Genomic DNA, 26,731 nt, shown 5'->3' with positions numbered 1-26,731 from the left:
ATCAATAGATAAACTAAAATTCGAATCAAAATCAAAGCGGCCAAAACTCACAATATAAGCTTTTAACTATATCAAAGTAATTTTTTGAGAAAATATTTAAATTACTAACCCTATAGATCAGGGGTGTCAAACTTGAGCCCTGTGGGCCGGATGTGTCATGTGCTGGCCATGCCCATCCCATTTTAGCAAAGGGGAGAAAGTCGCGATATGTCACATGATGACAAATTGACATGGCAAGTTTGATACCCCTGATATAGATTATAAACTTCAAATACTAACTGAACAACTAACTAAATTTAAGTTTAATGCATGTCATTGGCTTTCTGTAAACTACTGGTTTACAGTCCCAGTAGATCCCTCATGGCTTGGACAGGGCCACTTGTTGGTTGTCTGTTTGTTTACTTTTTGTAATGCTGTATGGCCAAATTCTATCTTGGTTTGGGGTGGGATGTTTATCATGTTTATATTACAAGCTCTCCAGAATCAGTTGGAATTGGGTGATGTCTACCATGGATCAAACAAATAAATATAAATTACAGCAAGTAATATCACCAATTACAAATGCCCTGCTAAAAAGTGAATAAAGATTGAGTTAAGGGAGCAAGTCACATGTTATAAAACTATGTAAATTCTTTACGCTGCTTGTTTTTTTAGTGAAAAGCAACTGTTGGAGGCTACAATCAGCAATGAAAGAGGAACTTTGGGTGATCTTACTATCCAACATTTTTGCCTCCCCAAAACACCCATTAACTACCTTCTGCCCCTATCATAAGATGGAGAAACAGATTCAATGCTGTTTTTCCTATAAGGGAGGTAGAGAAAGTATATGTCTCAGCAGTTGGACAATATGCAATTGCACACTGCTACTATTGCCAATGTGGGTATTAAAAGGAGAAATACACTTGGCAGACTATCTTTTCTTCTACACCTTGCTTGCGATCATTGACTTCACAGTAACTCAGAAATATTTCACATGCACCTTTTCTCTTTCTTTCTTTCTTTCTTTCTTTCTTTCTTTCTTTCTTTCTTTCTTTCTTTCTTATTTAATTGCATTGGTTACTTGTTAGTAATCAAATAGTCTAAGAAGTTCAACGTCTATATTACATCACCTACAGACTGTTTATAATGAAGTTTTTCCAGATTATTCTTAATGTTTTCATCAGAAGAAATGCAGAGATCTTGGCATATTATCATTCATATCAAGTTGTCTTTCAATAAAGTGATGTCAAGCAATACCCAAAAAGCTTGCAAACATATGTGGGAGGCAGTCCTACTGTAGGCATTAAAGCCAGCTGGTTGACTTTGGCCCAGTCACTCAGACCAACCCACCTACAGGGTTTTTTTTGGGGGGGGGAATAGGAGAGGGAAGGAGTATGTATGTTCACCACCTTGAGTTACTTATAAAGTAATAAAGGCAGGGTAAAAATCTAAGAAACAAATGAATAAACTGAGCCCTGGTACACCTGCATCAGGGACTCTTCCTTATTCAGTGTGGGTTTTACATTTATGATACTGTAGAAGCCGCCCATTATTTTGGATACTTTATACAGATGCTCACCAGCAAGAGCAGTAGCGCTTAGACTTGTACACTGCTTCACAGGGCTTTGCAGCCCTCTCTAAGCTGTTTACAGAGCCAGCATATTGTCCCCAACATCTGGGTCCGCATTTTGCTGACCTCAGAAGGATGGAAGGCTGAGTCAACCTTGAGTTGGAGAATCGAACTGCTGGCAGAATTAGCAATACTGTATTCTGCGCCACCACTAGCAAACATAAATGTTGTTCCCCCTCCCACCTTGCTTTGGGCTGGTGACTAATGGCAGCAACTATTTACCATTTTCTATACCCATTTATTAGATCATTGTGATAATGTGTGTATATTTATTCTAAGCAAGCATATCTAGGTGTTTACTATACCTGGCTCCAATAATCACAAGGTAATCAAGTAAGCGAGGGCAGCTCTTCTTCTTTTGCACCATGGTCTCGCTTCCTATGCTATGTCATCTCAATGAATTCCTTTGTCATTGGTCCATCTAATATCCAGTACGTGCTCTAAAGAGAATTCCTCTGGAAATTGGGACATGAATCTACAAGTAAGAAATATTCCATTCAAGATTAGATTTGCATCCATCAATGATAATGATAATAAGCAGGGCTGGATTCCGGCAGTCACTACTGCTGGTTTGTTCATGGGTACGCCGCACACATACACACACACACACACACACACACACACACTTGATGTACCCTGTGTGCGTATGTGCTGTGCAATAAAACTGCACTGACTTTATCGTATGTTATCAATATATGCACTTTCTCTGCAAGCATCAGTCCTAGTTTTTAATATATTTTAAAATGACCCCACAGTATAACACTGTACACTGCTACATTCCTCAACATCCATGCTTACAGATGAATTTGACTAATATTTTCATACATATATAGTTTATGCCTTCTTGGGGGACATTCTAGAGAAAAATATATGATCACATATATCAATCAACCAATAGTCTAGTGACTAGTCTTTCAATTGCAATTGTATGTCACACATACAAAGCTGGGTAACAGGAACCTCGGGTAATCTGATTCAGATCAGTCTCCATAGCAACTCATCTTGTAGTCCCTGGATCATACCACATTAGGACTATTTATAGAAGCACATCAGCTGCCCCCCCTCACTTGCATGCACAAACATATCAAATTCACCTGAACTACAAACAAGATTCCCCTATGATGATATCTTCCTTAAGCCAGTAATTTACTATTGTTTTTGTGGCACCTGTATGATATTGTAACTTCCTAATCATGAGGGTTTTTCCCATATATGACGGACACTACTATCTTTTCTTCACATTTGAGCTAGATTATTGCTGACCCACAATCTACAACTGTATACAATCTGATTTCCCAATACTTCTGTACAATTTTCTTAAGATTGCCTTATATACAGTATGTTAGAAATTTTCCTTCAAAACAATCCATAGGCAAAGGCCACAATAAATAAATCAGATTGTGAATCTTAATTTAATTATATGTATATAGAAAAGATCAAGGGCCAAATCTGGTACCTTAATAATTTCTAGGAATTTTATTTAAACAGGTAAAGTGACATTTCTAAAAAGCAAAACAGGAATTAGTGTAGCTGTATCACACTAAAACTCACCTCTGTTTCTCTTCAATTGGATGAAACAGTGTATCATAGAGCAACATGGCATTTAAATTTGGCAAAGTTGTGACTGCTTTTGTGCTCCTGTGCCACTGCAGCACTGTGATAAGCTACAGTCATCATTTCCAGTACTTCCTGCCAGCTTCCTACAAGGAATATCAATGGGAAAGCCAGGAGAAATTTGGAAGTTGCTCCTGTTCCCATTGCTTTCTTTCCTGCCCATGATCATTCTGGAAATATCTCTGAAACAATGACTTTGAGTCATGGCTTGTCTATTGGTATTTAAACAGCATAGAACAGGGGTGACAAACTCGTGTCATCACAGCGGTGACACATGATGTATCGTGACTTTTTCCAATGGCCATTAAGGAAGGGTCACATGGTCATTAGGCGAGGACTCATGCTTCTACTGCCCAGCTGTGCTTGCCTCTGCTTCAATTTGCCCCATCCATTTCCCCACAGCTCTGTTGGCCTTACACTCCATCACTTATGCCTTAGTAAAGGAATTATTCACTTTTCTGAAGTCTATGAAAAAGATAAATTATAAAAATGAATCAGACACAAAGGTTAGGCTCCCTAGGCTGAAAAGCTATTTAGGATGACACGGTCACATAAGAATTTTTACTGATGAAAAATAAGAATTGTTATTGATGATAAGTGGATGAGGCCACTTTTAGTTAATTGTTAATTGTTGTCAACCAACATGAAGTGGAAATCTTTATTACAAGAATTGAAGCTGAGAAAGTCATTCACTAAACAAGGGTCAGATGGCAAAAACTCTTAAAAGTTGTCAGAGAGTAATGGACTTGAAACAGTTGGAAAAAGTGACTCAAGATTCATACTTGGGACTAATATTAATAAGGGGTAGGATGCTTGGGTGTTCTTATATGGAAAACTTCTGCTATGTATAATGCATCTACTTATCTAACCTTCTTGGGTCTGTGTAGAAATACAAAGTGGGAAGAAAATCTTGTTCCACCGGATAGAAAGGCATGGCACCCACCAGAATTAAATACCACTGTGAGTTTATTTTTCCAATTTTTTATTAGGCTGTAAGTGAAGTTCTGCTGGATCCTAGTTGCATGGGTTTAACTTCAAAAATCTCCATTGTGCAGATGGACGAAGGGAAAGTGGAGGGAGAAAAGAATGAGCTAATAGAATAATTGACTAATAGCCAGCATAGCCCCCTGTGATGTCACTATCCATTGTTATCATTCTTCAGCTGCATATGACATCGCTCTTCCTGTCTTTTTAAATCATATTTGCTTCCATTATATTCATACACCAATTGTTTTTTTAAATTTCCTAGGTAATGGTAAAGGTTTTCCCTGCCCAGTCATGACTGATACTAGGGGATGGTGCTCATCACCGTTTCTTAGTCAAGGAAACAAGTGTTGCCTGAAAACATTTCCATGGTCATGTAGCCAGCATGACTACACCTTTCCTCAAAGTGTTACCTATTTAGCTACTCACATTTGCATGATTTTGATCTGTTAAATAGGCAGGATATGGGACAAGAACAGGAAGTCACCCATCATGTAGAACTCAGGTCTCTCTATCTGACAAGCTCAACGTTTTTAACTACTGAGCCAACACACCCTCTTCTTTATTATATTTGTTTTTTAGAAGGTCTCATCAACTCCACCTAATTATGGTTTTCTTGGTCTTCTTCTTTCATTGAGATAGCAATAGCAATAGCAATAGCAGTTAGACTTATATACCGCTTCATAGGGCTTTCAGCCCTCTCTAAGCGGTTTACAGAGTCAGCATATTGCCCCCACAGTCTGGGTCCTCATTTCACCCACCTTGGAAGGATGGAAGGCTGAGTCAACCTTGAGCCGGTGAGATTTGAACCGCTGAATTGCAGATAACAGTCAGCTGAAGTGGCCTGCAGTACTGCACTCTAACCACTGCACCACCTCGGCTCTTCGAGGTGGTGCAGAGATCATTTCTTCATATACGTTTTGCAATTTAATCATTCATTCTGTCTATATGACCACAATACATCAACATACTTTTTTCATACCAGTAATTCACTTTTATTTTCAATCCATATTCATTCAGCACCTATTTGTTCTTAACTCTGCATCTTTTGGCTGCGTCACATATACCTTGAATAACTTATTAGCACTGTATTCATTTTATGTCTTTCCTGATATGCCAAACTCATACTACTATACAACAAACTTGACAGAAGCATGCTCTTATACATTTTTGCTTTATTTGACAAATATTCATTTCTCATCACAAACAATTCTCGTTATACCAGCATTTTCACATCTTACTATTTCTCCATTTACTCTTTGCTACCAATATGTATAATCAACTATATCAATACACCTTTAATATTACCATAAGCAATTTATTTATATATTAAACAGCCAAAATAATTTTTGTTTCACTAAATGCTGAATCATTCTTAGTATTCTATTTATTTTATTTATTTACTTCCATTGTATACCGCTTTTATTGATAAAATATTTACATTATACGTCAACATTTTCCCATCGGCTACCACTGCAACATTCTTCCAATATTTATTACTGTGCTTTCTCAGAGGCTAATATTCAAAACATTTATTTTTAATTTGATATATTACCATTGCCTGGTTTTGTCCCAATACTCATGCTATTTTATGTAAGTCTACTCTTCAAGCCAATATATTATTGCCTGTAGCTACTAACTAGGAGATACATGCAGGGGAAAAAGACAATATAATTTTATGGTGTATACTCAAGACTTTAAAGAGCATATTAAAATATATTCAGGAAAATGAAATAATTTTATGGAAACTATCATAGCTTTTATCATTATATCCAAATGCTTTTTTGTCCTTGTTCTGAAATATTTTGGAAATATCCATTTGTGTTCCTAGGATTCATTACAGCATGCCTTTGAAACGACATACTATATTTACTTGAAAGAAGCATGAAGTTCCCCCCTCTCCAAATAATTATTTGGGAAGGCAGTCTACTCACATTCATTGAGAATATGCAAAAGATGAAGGTGCTGAAAGTGATGGATTAACCAAAACGTTCACACTGGCTGCAAGGGAGAAAAAGGAGAACCAAAGTGAATGACAAAGCACACCACCCCTGCTTTAAATTAAATGCATGCCCACATATATCTGAGTGTGCCAAATGCTCATGTTTGTTGAGGGGAAAAGATCAAATAAACAAAATTTGCTTCATAAGATTGAGTAATCCTAATTAAAGAAGGGAATTGGGCAGTTGTGTATTTATAATATCTCTCTAATTATTTTTCCTTTGGAGGGGTGCTTAAATTTTAAGTAATCTTCCATTCTGATAAGAATTGCATATACCGTATATAGACAACCTACTCTGCCTCAAATTATTCTTATCTTGCCTTGTCTCTATCACCAAGGTAGCTATCTGTTCTCTCAACATCGCTTCAGACAGCACAATCAATAATGAAGGTTTGTGGGAAACTTGTTAAAATTTTATTCTTCCTAATACTTGAAAAGATAAATCCTTAGGTTGTAGATGCCTTTGAAAGCAATGACAAGCATCCTACATTTAGATATGAATCATAATAGTAACCAATACAGTTAATTAATATTAGCCTTATATTTTTATTTATTTATTAAATTTATATGCCAACCATCTCACTATCCAGCGACTCTGATATATCCCCCCCTTGTTATTCTTTATGTATGATGCAACAGTATCACATTTTACCCAGAAATCTTTTAAGAGCAGTTCCCCCTATTGTGGAGATTACAAAGACATCGACAGTAGAAATAACCTTAAGCATGATTCCCACTGGAGCCCTTTCAGATGTGAGGCAGAAACCATTTTCATCAATTAACTTTATTTGAATCTACTATGGTCAATTCCATTCCCTTTTTAATGCCTAGTAACACTCCCACTTGATTTTCCTTGCTTGCTATCCTCACAACTCAGAAATGAAATAATACTATAACTTTGAAACACACTGTATCAACACTACCACTCCCCAAATAATTATAAAGCAGTAGAAAAAAACTGTGAGGAAAAACAGTATAATGAGGCTAGGATATATTGTATTCCAGAAGTATTATATTCCATTGGTGGACTATAATAGCCTCATACATTCATCTATTAGTCTCTAGGAAAAGGCATATAAGTGATAAAACAGTTACTTAATACAGCCAGATCAGAGTTAAGAAATGATGACTTGTCAGAAGACTGTCTTTTGAACAATCATTTAATTTACATGGATTTTATGGACCAATTTTTTTATATATTCAGAAGAATTTAATGATCTGCAACATCTTTGTATTATATACTATAAATAAAAAATATATCCTCATGACATTTATGATGAAAATCATATATTCACAACACACCTGGTTTTTGTCTTATTTTGAAATCATTTATCTCAATTAAAGGAATGCATACAAGCTGAAACAGCTGAATCAGTTGTTTCAACCAAATGATCTACTGCATCTGACTAAAACCTTATGAAAGCAGATAAAAGCAGCCTATATAAGACTAATTGAAGCAAACAAAATAAATCCAAAGCAGTTTGGAAATGGCCACAGTAGCTAATCCCATAATTGAAAATAGGATTATAAAAACTATATAGTATGTAGGCCAAAATGCTTTCAGTTGCCTATCTCTCTTGGTGATAAGAGAATTCCGAGGGTCTATTTATATCTGACTTATACAGTACCTTTGCATATTTCTAGATATACATAAATATGCTCCATAATGGTATTCACAAAGATGGGTTTCCTGATACAAAATGTTTTCCTACTACGTAAATGCAGATCTCAACTTCTATGTAACTGCAGATAAAACGTACAAATTCTTGGATAGTAAAATAAATCAATTGTTACAAAGCAGCACCAGTGTGCATTTGCATTACAACAATTAGTGTAAATAATACATGAAAATCCATTCCTAAAATATATATAACTTCTTTTCAGAATCCCCTATACAGAAATTTCTTTGGTTATTTTTGTTGTTGTTTTTAGAAAAGGGGTATTCTTAATTAGCATTTTCAAATTATATAAAAACTATATGTATATCTTTTGGTTGAAGTAAGAAAATAGGTAATAAATAAAATTACTCTTTCCAGGATATATATCCTGTCTATTTATAAAGTTAGCAGTGTAAACTAAAATACATAAATCATACACTAAATATTGAATGCAAACTTAAGTTCTGTTTACCATAATTTATTATTTTAACACAATAATGAAAGGCTTTAATTTGAACCTGTAAAAATTAAAAGTATTGATACCCCAAAAAGGCTATTTTCAAAGCTATTTAAAACAACTGTCACCACTGTTCCAGAATCTAAAAATTTCCACAATGGATATTATGCACATTTCAGGGTTTCATCATTTATTATATAACTGAATATTGTTATTGAAAATAAAATGCAAAGAGAAAATTACCAATATAAGTTTAACAGATACAAATCAAAAAGTAACTGGTAAATCAAAAAGCATGCTAACAAGATAATATATTTATACAGTTAAAAGAAACTTTGATAAATAATATTTTTCCAGAATTCATAGATACAAGATAAATTACTAAATAACTAAATACTTCCAATGTTCTACTCAGAAGTTGATTAAAAATATTACAAACTAAATATTTATTTAAATGCTCCAACATTTTATTCTAAAAAACCAGTGAGTAAATACAGTGAAAACATCTGTTTTCTAGTGAAGTTTTGACACGCTTTAAAAATCCTACCATAGTTCCAGATGCAGTAACTATTTGTCAGATAACTTTATATTACACATTCAAAAAAAGCAAAATATATTGATGCAGCTATGCATGTTAGAGACATAGTTCTCTGTGTATCAATTCAGGACTAATTTGTCAATAGCATTTACTTTCAAATATGTTTTTTCCTTTTCCAGATTGCTTTAACCCTGAGGAAACAACATTATTCCATAGTAAACATTCTGTAATTTTCCAGCTGTACAAACTACAGCCTCCATATGCAAGTGAGATCACTCCCCCAAATTTTCTGCATAGCATAGCACATTTTTCAAGTTCCTAAATATGAAACCTAAGAAGATCAAAGGACCTCTAGAATAACATAAAACCTTCCAAAAGAATATGCTGAGGCTGTAGGACCAAAAACAGTATCTACAGAAAAAGTAATGCTATTTTCAAGGTGTGATTTTTGGTAAATTCTCCTATCCACGATTCTGATCAACTAGGGTTTGCACACATTACACTCAAGCCACGGTTTATTTAATCAAACCAACTGCTTCAATCTGCACAACAAACTAGCTGGTTTATATAACCCCCCGCCCAAACTAAATTTCATCCTAGCCTAAAACCTGGGGTCCCCCAAGACCACAGAAAGAATTTAGGAAAACAATTGCAATGGATGATGCGCAGCTTTGAAGGGTACTGGGATCAGGGAAGGGTTTTGTCCTGCGCACATTCAGCATTAAGGTTTGTATGGTGTGTGACAACACGAAATCCAGATAAACCTTAAACGCCAGGGGATGATGATGATGATGATAGAATAAGCCCCCATCTCTCTCTCTCTCTCTCTCTCTCTCACACACACACACACACACAACACACGCACACACAAACACTCCTTCCACAGCACATACCTCTCACAATCTACTGTTGCAGCTTTCCACGACCCAGGCATTCCCACTTCCAGTTTCCCCCAAGTACTCCCGCAACGTTTAATCCAAACCTCCCCTGCGTCAGCCGTTGCAGCCGCCCCCTTCCATGTTTGAATTTGCACTCCCATCCTCGTGCCTCCCTGCTGCGACATCCGCGCTTCGTCACCCAACAACCCCGCCAATCTGCCCCTTGGCTGCCCGAATCCCCGCTGCCTTCCTTAAACCACGCAGAGCACGCCCTGGACTGACCGGCTTCCCGCGGTCCCCCCTCAAGCTCGGGCTTCTCCCTCCCGTCCTCCCAAGCCCATCCGCCCCAGGGGCTCTCCTCCGTCCCCTTACCCTCGCCGTCCTTCCCGGCTGCCCACAGCCCCTCCTCCGCATATGTCACAGAGCGGGCGAAGGCAAGCAGCCCCGCGACGCTTCCTGCAGCCATTAAGCGCGGCCTGCTCGCCTTTACCTGTCAGCGGAAGCCGCGTCCTCTCCCCGCAGGCAGGCAGGCGGCCGGCCAGTTCCGCATCAACAGCACTGGGAGGAGCGAACCAAGAGGCGGAGAAGAGGGCGGGCACTGGACGTTGGGAACGGACCATTAAGCTGCTCTGAGGGGGACAGAGCCGATCACGGGGGAAAAGCGCGAAGCCCGAAGGGGCGGGAAGGGGCGTCACCATCAGGGGCTTGAGTACCAAGGCCAGCGCATCCCAGGGCCGAGCAGAGGCGCCAGCCCCGTCACAGGTATGTTCTTAGTAATAAAATAGTCCAATTGCGATATAAAATTCAGAAAGCCAAATCCTACTGCAGAATAGGACACTCACTATTCGCCACTATTTGCAAACAGGGCACCGTGTTCCAAGAGAGGAGCTTTTTTCTCACGGCCAAATTTCGAGGTATCATTCTTTTGAAAATAAGCCACTTTTAACAGAGTTATATGACTGAGATCTTAAATTACAACATTTTTTAAAAAAAAATGGAGAAAGGTTGCGTTTCTGTCCATTTGTAAATCTCTTTTTAATTAATTTCTGATCATGCGTATATCTTGATTAACGTTAAGTTCATATGTGCGTTTTCAGCGGATGAATGAATGTGGATGCATTAAGTATGAGACAGGTTTTTCTTATTAGATTTTATTCTTTTACATTTTAAAATTACATTTTTGAGAAGTGGTGATTAGAAATGTGGGATTAAACCCAGGAAGTACTGTAATTGCAAAGGGTTATTTACAACATGGTAAAATGTTATATATGTGCTTTCTCAGGTTAAGGCCAATACAAACAGAGTAATGTCATGTGCAAAATACGGTAGTCATAAAGCTGACACCACACATATGGCACTTGCTACATAGTAATTATACTAGTTCAAGGGCCTAAATTCTAACACATCTGCAGAGAAAGCCAATTTAAATGCTGAAAGAAGCAAGCAGTATTAGTGCACCAATAGTGTCCGATATAATTTCTGGTATCAGATATCCCAGCAAGTGTTGGTGTATACTTTTCAAGTTATTTATTCCACTAGCAACTATTTCTACATAAGAGAGCATATTTATGCCTAAATCCACTTGCATCAATAAGTTAAACTCCATTCATTCCTGAGGTTTAGGCTGTAAACACTAAACTCTTTGTGAGTATATGAGCCATCATGAAATAATTGAACATGTTTAAGTTAAGGATGGAAGGATGTAAACTTGGGTGTAAACACACAAAAAATTAAATCTTATACATAAACTGGGTTCTTTTCCTTCCTGAAGTTATCCAAAGGCAACATTTAAGGAATTTCCCACTAAAGGCATCCAGGGAGGCAATCGACAATAGATGTATCATGATACAATGCAAAATGTACAACTTAAGTACTAGTATCCAACATTGGCCAGGTCTGCATCATGATGCATGCATCATCATTTCTGGCAAAGTGATTTACAGCAGATATCAATCTGTATTTCCACCTAAATGTTTTGTCATAGAAGGGGAAAATTTGAAGTAAAGAACTAGTAGAGGGGAGATAAGAAAATGTTTAACCGTAATTGGCCAATTATTTAGATTTGTCTCTTAATGCATAGATGAATGAGAGAGAAAGGTGGTAATTTTATATGTAATTATGTTATAATGTATGATGCACCTCTCCATATTCAAAGGAGTTTCATATAATAAAAATTATGCCTTCCTTGTTATTGTGTCAGTATATATCAGTAATGGCTGTATTTCTGATCAGGGGATGGAGAACAGAAATATTACAAAAAATCCTAAGAGTTTTCTATAGTATAGCTATCTTTTCGGTTCCACCACAAAACCGCGGACGACAAAAGCGCGGTCGACGAAAGCGCACATTTGACGTCATCACAGCGCGACGAAAACATCGCGCTGTGATCAAAAAATGTAAAAATAAAGCGAAAACCTTACCCTAACCCCCCCAAACCTAACCCTAAACCTAACCCTTAACCTAAGCCTAAATCTAACCCTAAACCTAACCCTTAACCTAACGCTAAACCTAACGCTAACCTTTAACGTAACGCTAAACGTAACCCTAACGCTCTAAACCTAACCCTTAACCTAACCCTAACCCTAAACCTAACCCTTACCTTTATGTGAATCGGCTTGCTTTAATTTTATTGTTATTTCAATTTTTAATTTTTTTCGTCGTGCTGTGATGACATCAAATGCGCGCTTTCGTCGATCGCGCTTTTGTGGACCGCGGTTTTGACGGGTCACGATCTTTTCAATCCAAAGGGATGCTTCTGAAAAGTCCACAAAAAGGCACCTAAGCCACATACAGTCAATTCCAAGTCTATTAATTGTTTTGAATGTTTTTGAAATATTTTAGCTACATACAACCTAGAGGACCAAAAAGGAAGAGATATACAAGGAAGCTTGCCTCTAAAATTCCCAAAAAAGATTCTATACATCTGGATGGTGGCCTTGAAATTAAATATGAAAAATGGGTTACAGAAAAACCGCCTGCAAAGTGATTAGGGGGTATTCTTTTATTCTTCCATCTTAAGTGTTTCAGTTCAGTTCAGTGACTAAAACATCATCTCATCCATCTCATTTGTTTTCTATATACTGTATATATTTCATCAGAGTAAAGAAATCACAGTCTTCTGCATTGCTTCAGTGCTTTTGATAAAGGAGAATAGTTTTTATTGGCAAAAGATAATCAGTGTAATCGTTCACTGTCCTTCGATAGTATACTCATTCATTGACATCCCAGATCTCTGAAAGAAGTGGTGGTAGCTTTTTGTCCTGTAGCCGAAGAGCAAACACTTGTTCAGAATGAACACTACTTAAAGTCCGAAGGCTGACCAGTTTCATTAACATCCGTGGGAACATTAGGTGATCCTATAAGATCATACACAAATAGACAAAGATATCAAAATGATCAAAATTCTGTTCCTCTGTCTTACTTTTTTATGTAGAATAAGATTAAAAAACCATTTGCCTAATAATAACATTTTAAAGCACAGAGTAGCAAAATAGCATTGTGGACTAGCTCAACAGCTTCAAATTCTATGCCATCAATACAGAATCACTTATTCTCTGTGCTTTTTATTCCTAAAACTGAAAACATGTAAAATGGCAAAGTAGCGGTAGCACCATACATAGAAAGTTCATATTTAAGAGTAACACATTGCTTGGATTTAAAAGCAAAAAAACTGATTTGGAATAACTTCTGTTTGCAACTCCATAAAGTAGCTGCTTATTTTTTGAGATCCTGCAGCAGCCTGGCTCAACTGCAGCAAGTCAGGGGAAATAATGCATTTGGTTTAAAGCATTAGAAATACACCCACCACTTTTGCTTTCAAATCTAATGATCTTATATAGTCCAAATTTCAAATGTAAAGCATTTCCAGCTAAAAGAATTTTAGGTTCAGAATTTTTTTGGAACAGCTGTTAGTCAGGATATGGCTAAATATTTGTTGAATAACTCAGCCATATCATGCAACCCATGACAGCCAACTTACAAGAGATTCTGCTTTAACCAGATTCTTTTTTACATGCACTGTTAGCAATACAGTCACTTTCACAGGCTACTTACGTTTGGCCTATGAATACATATATATGAGTGAAGGGCTTCTACGTAGGTATGCTGCAACTTTTCTACCAGAGTTTGATCTTGAACATTTGGCCGATCTGTTAAGGAAACAGATTAAACTTTTTAAAAAATTGTCAAAATATAAATTTTATATGGCTGCCCATCTCATTGAAGTAACTCTTACTGGCATACAATCAACCAAGAATTAAAACATTTTTCAAACCCTTTAAAAGAATAAGCATGGATAAAACAAGGCTATGAGAAGGAAGATGTTTACATACAGTACAACCAACATGCTGGCTTTTTAAAAATTATTATAATTATTATTATACAATTGTATCACAGCGGCCAGTTGTTTCGCCAGATTTGGCATTGGTTACTAGTCGGGCCTCACCCAGGGGCCTAGGACGTCGTAACGTATTTTCGTAATATGCGTGCAGATCCATCATCATCATCATCATTATTATTATTATAATTATTATTATTGCATCTTTCTAATAGTTTTGTTTAATACATGCTTATGGGAGGCTCGTAAGAAGCTTGTAATTATTTGTTTATTTGTTTGTTTTTAAAGAAATATATACATCACTGAATCCAAAGTGCTCTCTGGCTAAACTCAAAAATCTTAGTGCCATGCCTGTTTCCCCAATCTACTCTACAACCTCTAACCACCTTATAGTTTAGAAATAGTATGGAGAAAAGCCACTTCAGGATCACATTTCCCCATCTGCTGTGATTTATCATTTTTTTAAGAAAACATAATTGAGAAAGAATTAGCACAGTTCAGCAAAAGCCAAGCATCTGGTTCAACAGCAAATAAGAAAATAGGAAGAGACAACAATAATAGGCTGAATATTAAGCTATGAACAAGACATCTCTAAGACAAATGACTTTGAAGAAAATGATTGCAGTCCAAGCACTTTTATATGTACCATATCCATCATCTTGTCTTTTTCGATCCCTCCCTGCAGATATCACTAGCCTTGAATATAAATACACCATGACACAACTAACCCATACATCTCCTTCCTGAATGTTCCGGCACCATCCTTCATCTTCTGCAGTGCATTATTACCAATTTTCCCCACCTTAGAATACCTATGCCCAAAATATACATGCTGTGGGCCTGCACCTGGATTAAACACACATATTTTGGGTTTAAACAAAATGTGTATGTTTTGGATCAGCCATGAACAACCCAAACCTTGTTACTCCATGACTAGGACATTAGTGCACAAACTTAATTATTACCCATGACAAATGCATTCCTTAGAACTAACATTAGGACACTAAGTATTGTATGTGATTCTTCTTGACTGAAGGTTCTTTTTACAATTTTGATCCCGCTCTTTCCCAGCTTGTTACCTGCAGAAAAAATGCTGATGGCAATTAAAAGTGCATATTCAGCATCATTGAGATGCAGTTCATTCATTCTCTTTGAAAATCCAAAGATGGGATTAATAAATTCAATTTGTAGGCCTGAGGGGGGGAAACAAAAAGTGACTTAGAAATAGGTACAGCTTCTGTATATTGTGCCCACCCAACCCCCGCCCCCAAATGGCACATACAACTCTAGATGAGTACACAGGTAGTCCTTCTTTAATGACTATAACTGGGATCAGCAACTTGGTTGTTAAGCAAAGTAGTCAATAAATGAAATCTCAACTTCACTTGTGATCTTAATTCAGCTTTCCTTTGCTTTATAAACTGTGATGGTCATAAATGAAAGAACTGGTTGTACAGTTACTTTTTCATCACTATTGTAAGTAAAATGTCATTAAATGCAGTCACTAAACAAGGACTACCTGTATTTATCAGGGAAGACTATAATCCCATAGAACAGAATAATTTTGCTCCCTTATGTTACTTCTGAGAACAGGCAATCTATTTTATTGTATTACTGCATTTCCTGAAGAATAATCAGATGCAAACATGCTTGAGCTTCGTAAGTTTAACAGGATGGAAGAATATCATAGAACATCAGGACAGTAGGCCAGAAGTTAAAATAACTTCCAAGGTGGCAATTTCAAACTTTGCTTATTGCTATTAAGAAAACTGCATGGATACATTCATTTGATTACAATGATTCAAGTTTGATTCAGGAACATCTTTATTTGATTCAAAGCTATATGACAATGATGAGAAGACCCAAATGGTAGGAACTATTTCCTTCATGTCATATACCATTCTCTCTATTTCTTTCATTCTCCTCCATTACTCAAAATGCATGCATAGTAGAAAGGAATGTGTGAGGAAATCTGAACTGATGCCTTGCCCACCCACCCCAAAAAAAACAACCTGAAATGAATGTGAGAATTTTCTATGGCCCAAGTCCACAACCCCATCCCAAATTAGGACATGTACACTTTCCCTAAATATACTATGTACAGTATACTTGTAAATAAGCTAGGAAATTAGATGTCAAAATGTGTCCAAAAATGTTTCAGCTTATCTGGGGATGGGTTTATCTGCAACTATAATACTTTTTAAAGTATCCAGTATCCTGTATATACTCACTTACCCACAGACAAGGTGAGCCTCAAATTTGTAACCAAAATATCATGAAAAATGGATAATCCATGCACTATGCACTGATAGACAATTGTGAAAAATTAATGGTGCATTTTGTTAAAAATTCAAAAGGTGATTTGAATTTTTATATGCTAGTATATAGTTTGTGCATGTCCGTGTGCATTCCCACATGCATGCATACGTACACACACACACACACACACACACACACACTATATTCACAGTGTCATAGATAGTCTGGGGATTTCTGATCAAGGAATAAAAGAAAAAAATACAGGAACGATTTTTTGCTATCTAGACAAGCTATTCATTCAGAGATTGGTTGCTCCCGGTTCAGCCCAAATCAGGCAAACCGGTAGTGGTGGTGGCGGGAGGCACCATCCACCCTCCTGAATGCTTCTGCACATGTGCAGAAGTGTCACACAAGCGCATGTGTGAGCACGAGCAAACCGGTAGCACCGGGATTTGCAACCCACCTCTGTATTCATTGTTAAAGCACTGTACTTGAAAAATAAAAAAAATTAATTATATGCTTCCTTTAAAATTGTGTATATACATGTATGTGTGTGTGTGGGCATACATGCATTTGGGAGCACACACACAGACATGTCCACTACATACATACCATACATTACATACATACATACATATATACATACATCAAATATCCTACCCTTTTTTCAAAAGTTCAAGTACTTAGTGCTACCTTCTCCAAATTTTCTCAATAGCCCTAAGGGATTAATCAGAGTGAGGGGCTCAACATCATCCAATAAGCTTCTATAATTAAAAAATTTACCTGAATCTGATTTTCCCCAATCCAATGCACACCTTAAAATGACATTTGGACTCCAATCTTGCCAGTTTGGTATAGTGATGAAGATGCTGGCCTAGAAATCAGGAGACTGAATTCTAGGCCATCACTTTGTCTCAGCCCAACTTACCTCACAAAGTGGTTGTTGTGGGGAAACATTGGAGGTAGGAGTATTAGGTGTGCTTTTCACTTTGAATTATATATAAAGTACAAGATAAAACTTTAATTATAATCTTCTACCACATATTTGGAAGTTATGAAGTTATATGTGATGACAGAAAGTTCAAAAAAGAAGAAAAAGACTTTATACTAGAAGTCAGGTAATATAATAGCATAATATTCACGTTTTTGGTAACTATTTCATATCCTCCAAAAATGTTCTGGTGGGAAACCATATTATCTCTTCTAATCCATCCTAACTTTATTTTTTATAGTATTACTTGATTGCCATTCCCCCCAAAATTGCCTCAAATTTCAGGTTGAGGATTAAGCCTACAATCTTTATAAAATAATTTTGATTTTATTTTTTAGAAAACAAGTTGCCATAATATTGATCCATCATACAGGGAGAACAAATCTCTTTTAAACTCTGGAATATGTTTAACTCACCAGCCTTGGAAAAATCATCCCGATTGTAACTCAAATCTTTCAAAAAAGTTATGCTTTCAGTTTCTGGATTGTAGCGCCTAGATGTCTCCAACAGCATCACCTTGAATATACATATACAACACACATACCAAAACCAGTCACAATTATAAATCTGACAATAAAATCAATTAAAGAGTTATTGCACTCAAATATCATAAGTGATGAAATAAATACTTTTTGATAACAAAAATTATCAAAAAGAATTTGTACATTACCTTTAATATATCTGTTTTGCTTTATTTTTCTTTAACTTATTTAGGTCGTAAAGTTCAATATGTACAGAAAAATGAGAGACAAAATGATCAAATAAATACATAACCTATAAAAACATTTTTCTTGTCCTCTCCTTTCTCACCACTCCTTTCTCCACTTACGTTTCTCCTAAGGTTAGGGATTTCTCTGGACTGATGCAGGGACAACTTCATGAGTAAAGAACTCTCCCTATAGAATCTAATTTGAGAAAATTCTCTGCTTTCCTCTCATCTTTCTGAAGAATGGCTATCTTTCTGAAGAAGGACTCCTTGATTCTCAAAACACATATTTTGCCCAGATCTGTAGAATACAGGTGCCAAGAGGAAAGTACTAATCGACCAGACATCCTTTTAGGATCCCAATCAAAGCTTGTTCCTGTGAACCCCACTAGGTAGACCAGACCTAGAAAACTGCCCAAGAATACCAACATTACTTTTATTGAGATTGATTGTAATAACAGAATCTTGCAAATCTGATTGTGCTGTACCTCCTCTCCCTTTTTATACTCCAGTAATTAGGGAAGCTTCTGTTTGAGTCACTTCCAAATGTTATCTTGCTGCTCTGGGCTTAAAACTTGTCTCAATCCCTTTTGCCTAGATAGCAATTCTTGCATATCAAGGTGATTTTCCACACACTCTACATTTCCACTGACTGGGGTTTCAGATCAAATCTTCATTCTACTTTCTATGGTCACCTTAATATCAATTGGAATTTCATTAAGATCTAGAGGTTCAGAATTTCTCAAACAGCCAGGGTAATGATTTATTTATTTATTCAGTCAGTTGGTCAGTTACTCAGTTTGATGCCTTCTTACTCTAACAAGTCTGGACAGCTCACAATACACCAAAAAATAAAAATGTAACATAACAGACAGACATAAAACCAGAAGAAGAAAGTAAAACTAATAAACTCCAAAATATCTCACTAACATCTAATATCCATAGGAAAAGGTCTGAAAGCATAAATATCTTTACAGCCTTCCAGAATACCAACAGGATGGGAGCCATTCAGTTCTCAGGATAAACCTAATAGATGGCACTGTTTAATTTTAGGAACCTGGAGCATGCCAACCTTTTTAGCCAAAATTGGTCAGGCAGATACCATGGAAGATTGCTGGCTCTTCCAGTAACTGGGCTGTATGCCATGTACGGCATTATAGATGATAACTAGCACTTTGAGTCACGTGGAAGTAATCTGGCAACCAATGCCATTCACACAGCAGAGATGTCACTTGGGTATACTGACGCATGCTGACAACCATCATAAAGGAATGAACTGATGTTTAAATCCTGGAAAGCTAACATCAGAAAACTTTAACTTAAAATTAATAGTTTGCTCATTAAGCATGTGACTTTTAAAATGTTCTTTGATCTTGAAATTGTTCTAGTCAGACATTAATAAAAGAAATAAACAGTTTCTCTCTTTTGCCATTAGATAATACAAAAGGAAACGGCACATATACTCTCATGTATGCCAATTTGTTTATTTATTTATTTGATTTCTATAGTTTCCTATCTCACAAGTGATTTTAGGTGGAATACAATTTTAAGAATATAAAATAAATGTATATGGTTGCTGAGTAATACTATTGCTGTAGATGTTAACAAAGGCAAAAAACCAAAGCCCTTAGTGTATTCAGGGCCCTAGGCCCACACATATAACCAGATCTTCACAGCTTTATGGAATGCCAAGCATCAAGTTTATCCTAATCTCTGAAGGGAGAATATTCCAGAGGGCAGAAGCTTCAGCAGAAAAGATATGTCTCCTACTATTCCCTGCCAACCAACTTTCCTTGCCTGACTCCTAATACACCCAACTTGCCAAACTGAATTGGACAGGTAGCAATGGCTGAGATAAGATAATCCTTTAGATAACTCAAGTGATAAACATGATAACTAGCAGCTTGAATTGTACAGAAGCAATGAAGCTCACATAGCAATGGTGTTACCTGTGTCAAATATCTGTCACCATTTATTACCTGTGCAGCCAAATTATGCACCAGCTGAGGTTTCAAAATGCTCTTCAAGGATAGCCACATAAGGAACACATTGCATGAGGTCACAAGTCATGAATGACTGTAAACAAAATCTCCACTCCACAAATTGGCACAACTGGTATACAACGTTCAGGTGTGCAAAGACCATCCTGACTACAGATGCCTCCTGCTCCTCTAGTAAGAGCCAAGGGAAAATGGAAGAGTACTTACTTCTATTGTAGAAGTCTTCAAAAGAGCAATTTGGTCTTCTCTAGTGAGTTCCAAGAAACCTGGCAACTGTTTGGCAAAGTCCACAATTTCCTGCACAGAAATGATGGCAAGCTCTGTGAAATGAGCAAAGCGCTGTTGTCGTGCTTCACGATGAAGAGGATCTGAAATCCGAGGCCACGGCTGCAATTAAATAGCAAACCCACAAAGTGGGAAAGAAGAAGACTTTAATAAGAGTAGAAATTAAAAACAGGAAGTCCATTGAAATTAGTCTCACTAATGATCTCATAGCTCTCATACAAGTTTGGTCTAAACAAAACTAATATTATATCTGGTTAATATGGTATACAATCCCTCCAGAACATGTTACACTATCCTTTGTCACTAGGAATTCAGAGTCATTCCACCTCAAAACAAGCAAGTTTCCACCAACTATTCTTTCAGGTCTTTGACCACAGTAACTGAAAGATATAAAGCAAGCTCCTCTCAGTCTATTATACAGACCCCATTGGGTCTCTGGAGACTATTACAACATGAATGCACTGTCTATTAAGTATGAGGTATTATTCCATAAGGTCACTATACAAAATCAAAAGAAAGTTTAGTGAAGATCAGTGTGTGCCTGCTTTCTCCTATTTAACAACCCACAAAAAACCGTGCTTTTACCGTCACTTTGAGCCTATCTGTGAAAGACCGTTGATTACACTGCTGTTGAGCTGCAACAAGTTTTTCTATCATAACAAGCTGCTCTGGTGTCATTTTGGGAAGGGTGCTTGGAGGAGATGGTGGGTTCTGACGCACAGCTATCATCCGGGCTTGATCATCTTCCTGCTTCTTAAGTTTCTTCAGCTGGATTTGCTCTTCAGAGAGAACACCTATAAATGTAGAGCACAGGACAGATAGGAATCAATGATACCATGGCTACCAACCAGCTTACAGTACATAATCACTTTTGCAAAAGCCTTAAAGTCAACTCCGGCCATGACTAAATTGAACATAATTTGCAGTAAGAAACCCAGCCACAAAAATAGGAAAAAGGAGAGGACAAATCTATCCCTTAAAGAAAAAAGAAAATATATCCTTTCAAACCAGAATATACCCAAGTGAAAAAACATTTGGTCAAACAGATAAAATGAGGGGCTAGAAAGGATTCTGATAATAAACTGATAGCAAACAGAAATCATTCTACATTCTAGACCAGCATTTTATAATAACACTAGCTGATAACCTGGTGTTGCCTGGATATTTATAGACGTTGACGTGTTTGTCTGACAAGGAGCCACTGAGAGGGGCCTTTTTTCCCCCTACTTCCATGCCCATCATCCCTGCCCTCTCCCTTCCCACACTGTCTACGATCCTGGCACTTTGCCCCAAATCCATAAGGCGCTTCCCTTTGGTCCACTGGAGGGTGAACATCATGGCTGGCTTTCCAGAGGAAGCTGCAAAGGAACTGACACCACAAACAATTGCCTCTCTAGGACACTGCACTCGCTCTCCTTAACAGGTCAGGCATTCACAGACACACACACAGAGACACATGCACACACCAGGGGGTTCCCCCCCTGCTAGTATGTGCTTCCAGAGGGTAAGCCATCTGTGTACCAAGTTTGGTTGAAATTGCTTGAAGTCCTGGTACATACATACATACAGAACTAATATAATATTAATGATAATATAAAATGGATGGATGGATGGATGGATGGATGGATGGATGGATGGATGGGTGGGTGGGTGGGTGGGTGGGTGGGTGGGTGGGTGGGTGGGTGGGTAGGTAGGTAGGTAGGTAGGTAGGTAGGTAGATTGATTGATTGATTATCAATTTAAATAAGAACTAAAAGGACAATGTATCCATACATTGACTTTAAGAAGAGTAACAGAAGATTGTAACGATGCTGCATAGAGATTCCAGATACTTAGCAATATGGTTATACTCAGGGGTGGGTTCCTGCCAGTTCTAAGCTCTTCTATAGAAGAGGTTCCACAAATGTACAGTGCCATTTAGAACCGGTTCCAGCTCCCTCCCCCCACCCATCTGCACCACACTTGCCCGCCTGCCTCTCACTGATTGGCTGGCTTACCAATTTCTCCACCCACCTCTAAGAGTCCTATCTAAAAGCTGTCAAGTTTGAACATCCCTGGGGGTTTTTTTCTAAAGGGTTAGGGGTGCAAGGATCTTGTAACTTGACAGCTTTAAGACTTGCACACTTCAATGCCAGAGTTTATGAGCCAACATGACTGGAGGAGGAATTCTGGGAGTTGGAGTCCACAAGTCTTAAAGCTGTCAAGTTTGAACACCCCTGGGTTTTTTTCTAAAGGGTTAGGGGTGCAAGGATCTTGTAACTTGACAGCTTTAAGACTTGCATGCTTCAAATGCCAGAGTTTCTGAGCCAACATTTCGGTTGCTAAGCAAGAGCATTATTAAGTGAATTTCACCACATTTTACAAGTTGGTCACGCCCACCAAGTCACATGACTGCCAAGCCATTCCCACTCAGCCAAATGGCTGGCAAGCCACTCCCACCAGGTTACATAGCCAGCAAGCCCCTCCCACAAAGCAGGCCACACCTACAGAAAAGGTTCCAAAATATTTTGAAACCCACCACTGGTTATACTTATATTTGCCTGTCATAAGATTGTATACATTGAGAAGCATGTTTGAAGGAAGAATATTTTATGATCTGGGAGAAGATGCTATCATATAGCCCCATTGTAGTGAAACAATCATGAATTACTAAATAAATTAGTCTAAGGTCTAAAATCTAAGAAAAGTATGAAATTGAACTTGTACAGGAGCTACAGTATTTTAGTTGCCCAAATTAGAAAACTAATTCTAGGATGGTATTTTTGTATTTTATTAGGATTTATAGGCCGCCCTTTTCCCTGTGGTTTGAACTGTTAAATTCTAATATAAAAACTTCTAATGATTTGTTTATGTGGATATGATTTTTTTTCTGTTCAATTGTGTCCCATTCTTGGAGATTGCCTGGACAAGTCCTTGCAGTTTTCTTGCAAGGATTTTCAAAAATGGTTTGCCACTATCTCCTTTGTAGGGCTGAGAGAAAATCAGTGGCCCAAGATCATCCAGCTGGCTTTGTGCCCAAGGCAGCATTAGAACTCACAGTCTCCTAGTTTCTAACCTGATGCCATAATCCAGGGGCCTGTGGGCCAGATGCAGCCTGTGGGGTGCTTAGATCTGACCCATGGGGCTGCTTTGGAAACAGAAAAGGACCGGCCTGGGATGCCACTACCAGCAAAATCGGGCTCCATTTTTGCTGGCAGAGAGCTAGCAAAACAAACTAAAACAAACTAAAAACAAAACAAAAGGAGAAATGTTTCCACTCTTGCATTTGAGCATCCAAGAAAGGACAGGAAAGGAGAAAGGGAAAGAGGAAAGAAAAAGAAGGGAAGAATGGAAGAGAACAAGAAAGGAAAAATAAGGAAAGGGGAAGGAAGAAGAAAGAATGAAGAGGAAAGGAAAAAGAAGGGAAGGGAAGGGAGGGAGGAAGGAAGGATGGAAGGAAGGAAGGAAATTATGAGAGGGAGGGAGGGTCTGAGGGATGTCCTGCCTTAACACTTGCCCACCACAGGTGCCCCTGACACGAGTGATGTCGAGCTGACCATGCCCACCTGCCCATCTCAGCCAGGCCACCCCCAAGGTCAAACACAACCCTTATGCGGCCCTCAATGAAATCCAGTTTGACACCCCTGCTTTAACCATTACACTAAACTGGCTGTCAAATATAATATACTAGCCTATTTTGTTACCTTATTTATTAGGTATTAGGTCTCTATTATCCCACAATAGATTTGTACTTTAATTTTAAAAATGATTTTTTTTTCTTAAGAGGAATACAGCGAGACTCCAGTTTCATGATGTACTTCAAATTATAAATTGGTCAAGTAGTAAGCAACTGGCTTAGCTAAAATACAATCACATTATCATATTTTTGAATGCACTATTGTGATTATCGAGTGGAATTATTCCATGTCTGGTTCTTAAAAAGAAGGGCCATCTTTTGCAGAATCTTTTTTCCAAAATATCTATTTTGTAATGTCTAAGAACAATGTTAGCATTAAATCATGTGACTGGCAGAATGCGTTTGTAAAGAAAAGTGCTGTGAAGTAGAAGTTACCTTATGAAGTCTGCTACTACGTTGAACCTCAGCTGTTTTACCATTTAGTAACAGAGATAAAATACCTGGCACTTTACAGTTGTATTTTACATGCATACTTTACAGCTACCTGACAAAGAGAACAATTTGGGATTTTTTTCCCCATACTGAACCTGGAGAGATTGAAACATTTAGGAAATCTATCTGGTAAATTAAAATATGAATTTTAAGGGATGTGCAAATATCCAGTTACATCCTATCAAAGGAGTATAAAGGATTAGGATAGTAGCAATATAAAATGTGCTTTTTTTCAATGAAAAAAATGAATTAATTTTCAGAACAGCAAGGTTCTAAATCCTTTTGAAACAAACAAAAGCATACCATAATTGGGGAAAAACCTCCTAACAAACAGCAGCTTGAACATTGTCCCAACCTAATCTGAGATAAACAGTTCAGGTATTAATGGTCTTAAATATTTTGAACTTTGTAAAAATTCAAATAAAAAATAATTTAAATAATTTAATTTAAGCATATTTTATTCAAAATGCTTACTTTACAACATTATTTTATTAGGTGATTGAGGTTCTATGACCAGAGAGAGTACTGGCAGCTTTATTATGAAATGTAGCTAAAGGAAACATTTTTGTCTTTATAAAGCAATATCTCCAGAATGGTCCTTGGTATTCCCACACTAGGTACTTACATTGCTCTCGCATGCCTGCTTCATAGCACTTGCGTAACCGACACTCCTGACATTTCCGGCGCATGTACGTATCCATCTCACATCTGCCACTGTTCTTGCAGATATATTGGGCCCCTTTGATCACACTGCGTCGGAAAAAACCTTTGCAGCCCTCGCAACTCAGGACATTGTAATGGAAGCCGGAGGCTTTGTCCCCACATACGCTGCACACCTCATTTCCTAGCATCTTGGGGGCTGGCCCCTTCTTCCTTTTCAGGGGAGGGTTTTCTAAAGCAGAGAAAAGGGATGAAAGGAAAGACTCTGAAATAAGATCTGAAAATGAGAGAAAAGCTTCTCATGATGGATGCATGCTAACAGTTTTTTTCCCCATACATAATAACATGCTGGCTTTGGAGAAAGCTGAAACATTACATGTACGTGGAATCAAAGTACATAAGGACCTGTGGTGAAGGAAGATCTCCTCTGGATATACTAACATGTTCTAATAATATTTACCCAATGGTGTTCAATGCATTTCTAGGGCCATAGGACTATAATGCAGATGATTCAATTAGTATTATGAAAAATAATTATATCATCTCAGAATGTATAGGAATAATTGAGGTAAGAATTCTGTACCCATTGTATTAAATATCTCTTCAAATACAAAGCTAGAATACTGGATTAAAACTGAGCAATATATGTAGTTAATCAAGCAATTCCCATTTCTATCTAGATATCTATTTTAAAAGAATCAGCAGCTATTAGACTCTGGGAGGACCTGGAAATAAAAATCTAGTGTGTTTCACATATAAAGGTAACAGACACAGAGAATGGGTAACTAAAGAAAATATTATTATTGGTTGTCTTGGTCTCTCTGTGTAATACGTAACGGTATGTGGGAATGGCTTTGGGAAATGGGGAAGAGATGCTGCCTAGGAGCAGTGAGATAAGAGAAGCTGCATCGGAGGTGGACAAAGAAGAGATATCCTTTTAGGTTTTAGGCTCTAAAGAAGACAGCAGGGGATCTATACTTTCAGACTTGCACGATTCTGTTAATGTAGCCTTACAATAAAATAGAATTAGCTCATATGATCATGTTTCCTTTTTAGAAAGTCTGACGTTCAGTGGGTTGGACAGCAGGCATCAGGGTTGTTTTTGACTAGGAGAGCATTTACCAGTCTAATGCCATATTAGCCAGAGAATTCTGGGAACCAATTTCAGGAGACTTCAGTCCCCATAGTTCCTTGGGTAATATAGCTATTGGTCTTGCTCCTTGGGGATTTTGAAAGCAAAGTCCAACATACTTTTCATTTATATTTTACAGTTTCTTGAATCAACTATATAAACTTTTGAAATCATAAATAATCCAGACTATTCACTTTAAGCAGGTGACTACTGTTCATACCAGAAACAGAAATGTTTCTTTCCAACATTTTTCAAAACTCAGAAAAACTCAGCCAAACACCACCACCCCTTGGCAAACATTTTAGACCTTCTCATTTCTTTCCCTCTACATTTCTTCCCAGGATTTTCCTTTACCTTTTTTCAAAATTAGACCCAAAATTTATTCCGGATTCAATATCCATATCATATTCCATAGTTATTATTATACCCATTATCCTATAATGCATTGCTTGAATGGAGATTGTTTTGTTTTTAATGTGCAGAAACTGTTTTAGAATTTCATGAAATCCATAGT

General features: G+C 37.4%; 2 protein-coding genes across 48 annotated transcripts in view; both read right to left on the bottom strand.

Moving 5' to 3' along the window:
* Positions 1–10,291, bottom strand: part of MADD (MAP kinase activating death domain) — an 87,658-nt gene extending 77,367 nt beyond the window's left edge. For 26 of the 44 annotated variants that reach the window (XM_087720805.1, XM_087720579.1, XM_087720539.1 and 23 more), the window contains exons 1-3: positions 10,231–10,291; positions 6,142–6,208; positions 1,915–2,084 (exon numbers count right to left, since the gene is read on the bottom strand). In XM_087720805.1, coding sequence (XP_087576931.1) covers positions 1,915–1,976 — 62 coding nt within the window. In that variant the 5' untranslated portion in view covers positions 1,977–2,084; positions 6,142–6,208; positions 10,231–10,291. The other 18 variants (XM_087720726.1, XM_087720585.1, XM_087720680.1 and 15 more) reach the window with 4 other exon arrangements.
* Positions 10,292–12,726: 2,435 nt separating this feature from the next.
* NR1H3 (nuclear receptor subfamily 1 group H member 3) overlaps positions 12,727–26,731 on the bottom strand; it is a 35,847-nt gene continuing 21,842 nt past the window's right edge. For 3 of the 4 annotated variants that reach the window (XM_087720510.1, XM_087720526.1, XM_087720517.1), the window contains exons 4-10: positions 25,051–25,317; positions 20,903–21,111; positions 20,240–20,419; positions 17,743–17,842; positions 15,156–15,269; positions 13,794–13,888; positions 12,727–13,096 (exon numbers count right to left, since the gene is read on the bottom strand). In XM_087720510.1, the coding sequence (XP_087576636.1) occupies positions 12,950–13,096; positions 13,794–13,888; positions 15,156–15,269; positions 17,743–17,842; positions 20,240–20,419; positions 20,903–21,111; positions 25,051–25,317 (1,112 nt within the window). In that variant the 3' untranslated portion in view covers positions 12,727–12,949. The remainder of the gene's footprint in view (positions 13,097–13,793; positions 13,889–15,155; positions 15,270–17,742; positions 17,843–20,239; positions 20,420–20,902; positions 21,112–25,050; positions 25,318–26,731) is intronic. The other variant, XM_087720531.1, reaches the window with a different exon arrangement.

Source organism: Thamnophis sirtalis, unplaced genomic scaffold (assembly GCF_051295495.1).
Source record: "Thamnophis sirtalis isolate CommonGarterSnake01/CBP01778 unplaced genomic scaffold, rThaSir2_p1.2 scaffold_1, whole genome shotgun sequence".
Lineage (NCBI taxonomy): Eukaryota > Metazoa > Chordata > Lepidosauria > Squamata > Natricidae > Thamnophis > Thamnophis sirtalis.
This window is presented reverse-complemented; position numbering and strand designations above follow the sequence as displayed.